This window comes from Opisthorchis viverrini (genome assembly GCF_000715545.1).
Source record: "Opisthorchis viverrini unplaced genomic scaffold opera_v5_104, whole genome shotgun sequence".
Lineage (NCBI taxonomy): Eukaryota > Metazoa > Platyhelminthes > Trematoda > Opisthorchiida > Opisthorchiidae > Opisthorchis > Opisthorchis viverrini.
Window position 1 is genome coordinate 513,242 of NW_008751762.1, and position 8,946 is coordinate 522,187.

The following is an 8,946-nucleotide window of genomic DNA, read 5'->3' on the forward strand; positions in this document are numbered from 1 at the left end:
GGTTTGAAAACAGACTTCGAAGTGTTTAGGGTTGTAACTGAACTCGGACGTGCAGAAGCTGCAGCTGAGTGTGATGCAGGGCGAGCAAAACGGTCAGTCCTAGGGCTGGGACCTGAGGAGGAAGTATTCAAATTCGGGTAGAAGAGGGTGAAAGTTGAATAACGTGAAAGTGTGAGAAAGGAGGGATCCTCAGTAGCATGCCAGGTTTCCTTTTACTCATCCTTGCACATTCTGATGGTGCGCAGCAGACTGTAGGCTCAGCGCACTAAATAACACAGGTCAAGACTTATCCACTTCTGAAGCCAGGTGGTCCCAAGCGCCTCAAAAAAAGATACTGCTGGTTCAAGGATAGTGTTGGTCATGGATATCCCACCCTTCTCAGAAGTGCATAATAAGTAGCAAATTCCTAAAACTCTGACACAGATAAATTGCTCTTGTCTATGCATCGCCACTGGAAAATGGGCACAAAATTAATCTGACAGCATATTTAAACAAGGGGATTAGGTGACGAAAGTGGTATCCATGGACGGGCGACATGAGTCTGGGGAGTTACACTCGAAGTTTATGAGGACGCGAAACAATTGTGCGGACCATGCAAGCAGACAATCAGAAAAGGAGTTTACACACCACATCAATAAGACATACATAGGCACAAGCTCAGGATTGTTCAGCGCTCGCACACCGACTATCCATGATACACAGTCCACTTAATAAGCACTGAAAAATCACCTCAGTCGACAAAGTGTTTGCAACCAAACTGCCCAGCACAGAAATCAGGACATCTATATAGCACACCAAATCTCTAAAAGATTTACACAAGCTAAACTATCATCAATTATTCCATGTACTGACAACCTAAGCACAATGTCCCTTTGAGATTTTTTTATGGCTGCATATGTCGTGATCCAACACCCTGTCAAACTGTCCAAAATAACCATGCTTAATCAAGCTACAAGTAGACGGCGATAAACCTGGGCATATTGTGCAGTTCTGAGGCAAAAAGTTCCGAATACGGTGGGTAGGCACAAATCATCCACGTGTATCGCAATGTTTATGACAGTAAACCAATGGAACATGATGAAGCAACCGTAAATTGATCACAGGCTAGGTGATAAGGTGAGTCCAATGCTGACAATACGTTTGTGACGTGGGAAAGTTACTGTAGAGGAAACTGTCGCTATCGAAAAAAGCTTGTGATAGGCGTAGTGTAAACTGGATTTGAAAACGCAACCACTCAGTTTACCTAAGATATGCGTTAATTACAAAAATGACCGATGCGCAATTGAAACTACCGATCTTTTTTAAACTGGTCAACCTGCGACTAAAGTGATATAAGTAACAAGCACTGCCCTGAGACTAAGTCACTCACATCACCTAAAGTTTGTGTACATACGACAACTGTGATCATCTGTCCTAAAGATGCTCACAAATGACCCAGAGTTAGAAACTCTAATAAAAACCATGTGGGTTTTGACCGACAGGATTATAGCTCTGGATGACATTGTAGTAGGTCGGCTGTACATCGGTGAATTGAGCTGGTAAATTTTTATCCCCTGTAAGTTGGATTTCTGTCAGAATTTGCTTCAGAAACTGTTCTATAACCCGATCAGAAAGACAGCCTCTTTCTAGATCTTAACTCAGTAGACCTGCTGAAAGTAGTTTCTTCTGGTGGATGGTCTTTTCTGATAGGGACAACCATACATGGAGCTTTCTAAACTATCCAATGTTTTGGCACAATCATTCTCGTGAGATTCTGTCCTTATGGAGGTTTCAATTCAACTAGACGGAGATCTCCCATTAGGAGCAGTCCACGGCAAGAGATACCTAATCCTGTATTCGATGCCGCTGTTCCAACAAGACAGCTTGTTAACTATTCATGCACGTGTACGTTTGTTCCAAACAGCCAGTAACCAAAAAGTTATTGCAATAATGACCACTTTCTCAGCAGAAAGCAGAGGATTTCACTAACCAAGTGAACATGACCGTTAAACATTTTGTCTTGCCCTTTGACTACCACATATAGAGCTTGTGAAGTATTCAACAGGCATTTCAACTATACTGTGCACAAAGCAGTAAAAACACTTACTTCAGCCGCCTGCTTAATGAGCGTGCTCACATCCGTTACCAACCAGCGAATTTAATTTTGAGATTCGGTTGCGTTGACACAATTTCCTTTCCATACTTGACTGCTTTCATCCTCCTGTTTTCTTAAAAAACACGGATGTCTTTTGTATGACTGTTTATGTTCTTCTTGTCGCAAACTTCCCCTGGATAAGTGTTAGCATGCGAGGGAAAAACATACATCTTCGATTCTCCTATGCTGTTTTCCAAGTCAGATAACACGGAAGAGATTTTCGGCCGAAATGTGCTTTTATTTGACTGATGATGAGATCCTGGTAGACGTAGTGCTCTGAAATGTGGCTTTTCCTTAGTTCCAAGTTGGTTGAGCACTCTACGTTAACACCTTTTGTGAACTCGATTGAGGTTTGTGTGATCTAAGCAACATCCATTTGCGTTACGCCATAATTCTCCTGAGTAATTTGCGTTACTTTTTGGTGAAAGAGTGAGCAGAGTTAACCAGATGGCCTACCCTAAGAATAAGTTTTGCAATCGAGATCGTGCGGCAAGATATATCGACGTTTTTCCACCGTGTTGAAAGAATGGTGCAAACCCAGGTGTACCTTTGGAGAGACACCCATATGTTTTACTAATATATGTCACCGCAACTTTAAATGAACTCAAATAAACATGTGCAACCAAGTGATCACTAAAATTTTTGGGCACATTTTGGCATGCACCTCTGGGATTTTCAAGGCTAGAGGGACTCAGGCTTTTTACAGGTGAGAATTAAAGCGGAACTCATTTTGTGGTTCCAAATACGACCGCCTTTAAAATGGCGGAATCTTAAAATCCCCCCCTTATCTCCAATGTTCATTTTCGCTTGAAACTTCGATGTATTTTTTAACGTAACGCAATCCTCAGGTCATCCATTTTAAATAGTCGTCTTCACCGCACTTGCTTTTCGCTACGAGTTCAAGTGACAAAATCTCGAGACTTCTAGATCTCTGCAAAGACCTGAACAACCATGCCTCCGTGCGAAAAAGCGATTGATCTAGTGTTCGACCAACTTGGAAATGGCCACAAACCAACTCACATTCCAGATTTTATTTCATTCAGTGTAGCCATCACATTTCCCGTGAGTCTGTTACCCATAACTTATTGACCTACAACTGTAACAGATGAAAAATTTTCTAAACGTAAATGTCTTGCCACCCGGGCTTCTAGCTGTTTGATGGGACACCCCACTAGCAGGGTGCCTCTTTCTCATTGGCAATTGAGTGCATACACCTAATTCATTTCTGTTCTAAAAACATCGATACGCCGGTGATTTTCCAGTGAAACAAATAACCTGATTGACGTGAGACATTTTGAATCAGTAGCCGAAGCATTTTTCTTGATTTGACCGTAATTTCATGCGGCTATTTTCAGGAGTCTGAAGCAAGAAAATCAACCTGTGACCGTTACCATGAATTATTCGGTGAATCGGTTCTCCAAGTTGGTTGTTCTCTGTGTTCGATCCCACAACCATCTCCGATGACGAATTTTAGCGTATAATATATAAGCTGGGGCCCAGCATAAATCTCGCGCGCTTGAAGGTACAGAGGTACTCTCTCTACTATGTCTCGTTCTGGCAGGAAACTAGTTCATAGGACATCGAATGGATTGGTTAACTTAAGGAAGCAGGGTGGAGTATCGGATAAGACCAATTCATAACGTGACGGATATCATCTCCGTTGGTACCAAAAGGTATCTAATAGCGTCTAATTTAGCCAGCTTCGGTAGCCAGAGGAACTCTATATTAATCGGCTTTGGAGATTTTTCCGACCGCGTGGAGTGTACACTTTTTCGGGGAATTCAAGCGATCAGTAGAAATGAACGTTTGGAGCTATACAGGTTAGCTGATATTTTGCAAAACGCAAGTGTGATTCTTGCGTGCCGGTAATAAATAGTATCAATAAATGCAGTTTCCGGTTCAAATCGACTGGAATGAGTTTGTGGCATGATGTCATAAGATGTGTGCACTCGACCGCGAGCACGAAAATGGTGCAAGTAGAATCCGACTGGTCAATCATAGCCGTGTTATGATTGAGGTTGATGAGGCTCTGAGATTCCGCTGCGGAGAGTCGCTGCGTTACACCTGATTGTTGTCCACACCTATTCAACTCACGGATTCCTGTTTCATGCACTTGAGTGAATGAAGATGGGAAAAATGATGCATTTTGACTTATTCTACACTGCTGAGCTGAGTACGAAAGATTTTTCCGACAGATAGCATTAAAAATGTGACAAGATTTACACCGTTAGTCTACCCCTGTTCAAAGCTCTGGCAACGAATGCCCAACAGTAACTCCTGACCATAGATTATCCGCAGGAGTCCTAAACACTTCTTATGGACTGGAGAACGAAAGAACTTGTGGGGTTGCAACCCATGTACCTTTCAAGCTGTTGTGTGTCACATTTCTGTAGCGACAGCATGGCTTTCACTCCACCACCGTTCAACCGAGGAGCGATAATACTCGACAAACTGTGCCTCAGCAAGGTTCTTAATGACTACGGTCCCATTCGTATCATCCAAAGTCGCAGAGAGTCTGTTTCTAGTGGCGGCTAAATTCTGGTTTCTCAGAACCGGTGACCTGTTTCATGAACCATTAAAATTTGGTGTGGTGGTGCACGAAGTTTAACTAATTATGTTTATATGATACGCGGGCCAAGGTTATTCCTTTGCTGCTATTTCGTAGAAACTACCCAGTCCTATTCTAACCCAATGTCACGCACTTTTTCCAATTCAAATCACGGAAATGTCTCGGTCCGCAAATCAGTCTGAATTCCTGTCAGCATTTTTAGCAGAAACACAAAACGTAAGATGAACGTCTAAAATAAAACATGCCATAGCTGTCCTATGGTAAACAAGTGCCACCTAGCAGACAATAAAAAACACATGCTCCATAGTCCGGTTGTTAGACCACCCGTGCGCCTCTTTGGCCCTATCCTGCGAACGGTAAAATGGAACCAATGTTTTCCGGAGAATGCAACTTATTCAGGCATCTTCTGACCTATGAGAGATTTCCAGAAGCAAACCTAACATGAGGTAAGCCCTGTAAGTGACATTTAGGATCCAGTACCGATGTGGATGGATGCGGGATACACTCAGATAACGAACATCCGAACGCCATGACAGAGGAAGTTCGTTCATCTTAGACGATCCGCGATCCTAATCTAATACCCCTCAAAATGTTATGGTCTTTCAAAAAAATGACGCAGCAACCTCAATACAGATGAGGCTAGATGTCATATTTCTAAGGAACCCAGCCAATTCCGGTCGACTCACACAGGTAAGATGGGCTATATTGTTGTGGCCAGTTGGCTGTACCAGCTGTCCGTCCTTGGAATTCGTGAAATATTGAATCTTGGGAGTCGGGAAAATGTTCCTCTACCGATAGTACTTTTTCATTTGATAACATTGGATTGTTGATCGGGTGACTGTAGGTCTTTGGCTTGGAAGGATTTCTTTACCATTCGAAAAGACGCTATCAATGTGCGGAGGACAGATTGACAACCAATGTGGTGACAATCATCCCCAAGTTGTGAGGAGCCCTTGGTTGGCGACTGGTAAGGGGAGTGCCTGACTGCAGAGCGGTTAAAAAGTACAGACCTAGACTGGCTTAACTACAGAGCAAAACATCTTAAGGGAATAATTAGTCGTACCGTTGGATCAATGAACATTTGATAGCTAATATTTTACCGGGAACTAAAAAAATCAAAACAAGTGCATGTAACAAAGGCGAGATAATTTTATCGGCAGACCAATTGGTTAAATGGACTGTACAAAAGTGATAAAGTGAAAAACCAAAACGAGGACGAAAAGCAAGTCAAAAAAAGAAAGGGAATGTATGGTTCTCTATCAGAATTCTACATGATAGCCGACAGTTCCTCCGGTATGCAAAATGGGTGCAATGAAGAGGAGACGAAGAACAGCCGGCTGAAGGGGGTGGAATAATCTGAACATCCAACAATGAACCCAAAAGAACGATAGCTTTGGTGTCGAATGGACAAAAACTACCAAACCACTGTTAACAGAACGCAGGTGTAGGCACTGTCATTGTACTGAATCAAAATTTACGGCGTTGTATTCGACCCGTGTTTGGCACTGATCTTGGTGGACAAGCCAAAGACCGTCGGTAGGTGTGGTTGGACGGTGAAGATACAATACGGCGAGGAAATCGGCGGTCCCGATCGAAACGCGAATTGATGGAATGACGCGACCTTGGAGGAGAGAGGTCCCGGGTCGAGACGCGTCGTGGGTGGGGTATCTGTCTGGAATCGACAGGATACCGGTAATCAGAACGCTTTGAATCAGAAGTTCGGGGAACTAAACGGGATCGCGTTAAGGAATCAGGTGGGCTGAATGATCTTGACCTATCCCTGGTGCAACTAGGCCATCGGTGGATCGAAGGAGCGCGCTCCGCGACGCAGGGATCAGACGCTCGAGTGGAGTGGTTCGTTCCGGGAAGTACACGCTGCTTCTTGGCAGATTGTGATCTGGAAAGTGTAGATCTTGGGTGGGAGCTTCCAGACTGTCCAGCGCTCATTGGTGGCGAAGGAGGTGTACGACCACGATCTGAGGACAGATGGAAGAGCGACTACAACGTACAATCGAAAATTTTAGCAAATAGTGACCCCGAAGATGGAGTGCAGAAACACACAGGCAACTACTAAAGAGCGCAACACAATGCGTTTAATAATTCCACGATATTATTGAGAAGTTAGAGCTAACCGCTGCTCCATTGAGGGATGTTTGAGATGATCGCCGAAAAAAATTGCAGTCTAATGCAATGCTCTGCGCGGCTGCATAAAATCCCGGCCATTAGATCAGTTTTCCGGTCGCCACGTGGCTCTACCCACGTATACACCTACATATGGCGCGGGCACTACTGCGCAGAGCTATCAATGGTGCTCTCTCCTCCGGAAAGAGGGTGAGTGACATACAGGAGCCCCATCCATCTGTCGCTCGGGTAAAACGGTGCGCCGGTGCAGCTGAGTGAGGCGATTCAAAGTGCATTTTACGTCGGCTTTACTTGGGGATGTGACACATTCAGACAGCCTGAGATTAATCAAACAACGTGTTGGCTTAGAAACGAGTGTGGGTAGAGAGTCAGGCTTGGCGAAATCGGGTTCGCCAACCAAACATTCGACAAACCTCGGTAGGTTGCGCACGCATGTAGGAGGCGACGGGCAGCCAAAATCTCCACACTACTGTCGAATTCGATTTCGCGATTGATCGTCAGTTGGGCTCTACTGTAGTTTAACAATAAATTTAGACGTTTCATGGAAGGCGCGACAAGCTTTAGGTTCTTTCGGAATACCCCAAATAAAGCCGGCGCATCTTAAAGAAAAACTGTCAACAACAACAACTGTCAATCGATGTAACTGGTATTCGTGGTATCAGTTCCTTTCCGAATTAACCAATTAAATGGTTGAAGATGTGGGAACCTCAGAATACTTGTGGCAGACCAGCATCAGGAATCCTCCTCATCCAAAGCCTAAGTAGACAATGTTGTTGCACGGCTTTGAGGCGGAAATGTCAATATTGACGTCATTGTTTATGTTGAGAGTGAGAAGGATGTCCACGAACAGAATGCATTATGCCGTTTAAAGGTTTGAACTTATAGGGGCGTTAGCAACAGAACAGTAAGGTAAGTACCTACCTTGACCGGATAGTGACTGATGAACGGAACTCGGAGATCGAGTTCGAGCTTGTGGACTGTGAGCACGCTTTCGTCGACGAACAGCTTCCATATCTGGATAACCCGATTTGAGTTTAATCATCCGAGTCGACGGTCTATGTTCCCTGACATCAACGTCCATACTCCCTGAGTGACTCAATGGTGGGGGTCGTCGGTCCAATACCTTGGGGGATCGAGACCACTGCCTCTGCGCAGCAATTTGGTGAGACTGGCGAAGCAAATCCTCGTCTTGCTCATCTTCTTCATCGGCAATCTCACCTTCCTCTTTATTTTCTACAATTAACTCATCGAATTCTAGAGTATGTTGGATGTGAGGTGGAGACTTAGAACAAGGTGTGTGAGCGGACGGTGGTGTTGACAGGGCTGTATGTTCGTCAGCAGACGACCAAAGGTGATCGTGTTCTGCCGAATCATTGGAGCCTTCGGGGATTAACGGGGCACACCTGAAAAGGAAAACGGAGATGATGAGCTAACTGCACAACTAGGCGGTGATAAACCAGGGAGAAAAAATGAATGAAAAGCTGCGCCATGCTATCTGTGTGACTCGATCTGTACACTTCAAAGCACTGGAAATCATTCCCATGACTTTGTACCAACTTTTTTTCTCCACAAAGGGGGCGTTGACTTCATGGGGGGATGATTTACATCCTCCAACAAAAAAACTGGCGGACCTCAAGTTTTTCCAGAGTTTTTCCACTGAGCAGGATAGAATATACCTGCTTGAAGGCTCACTCGGTGTTCTCGCAAACTCACGTGCGACCTATTGCAGTGTTGTGGTCTCCAAGCGGAGTTGAGGAATGTGGCGGCAGACGCAAAATGCCTCACATATTGTTGGTCCAATTCATCCGTCGTTCAAACCAGCTTACAACTCCGTCACAAATTGTGCTTTTGTTTACCTACTTCGTCTTGCCCATCTTATCGTCAATGATTAGTATTGCCTGTTTTGCACTGCAAGACGCGTTCCCATGGGAGCTTACAGCTTAATATCTATTGCACAAGTAAACGGGAACCTGGGCAACCTGGCAGTATCCCAGCGCTCGTGCTTCCTTCGGGTGGCATGCCAGCTAGGCACCGGAAGGGTGCTACAGCTGAACGCTTTCTTTTTTTCATATATATATATATATATATATATATATATATA

At 44.4% G+C, this 8,946-nt stretch overlaps 2 protein-coding genes across 2 annotated transcripts in view; one reads left to right on the forward strand and one right to left on the reverse strand.

Moving 5' to 3' along the window:
* Positions 1 to 8,946, forward strand: part of T265_05553 (hypothetical protein) — a gene marked incomplete at both ends in the record, with an annotated part of 21,234 nt that overhangs the window by 12,069 nt on the left and 219 nt on the right. The window lies entirely within an intron of this gene.
* T265_05555 (hypothetical protein) overlaps positions 5,843 to 8,946 on the reverse strand; it is a gene marked incomplete at both ends in the record, with an annotated part of 39,764 nt that continues 36,660 nt past the window's right edge. The window contains 2 exons of the mRNA XM_009170596.1: positions 5,843 to 6,679; positions 7,767 to 8,248. Coding sequence (XP_009168860.1) covers positions 6,171 to 6,679; positions 7,767 to 8,248 — 991 coding nt within the window. The remainder of the gene's footprint in view (positions 6,680 to 7,766; positions 8,249 to 8,946) is intronic.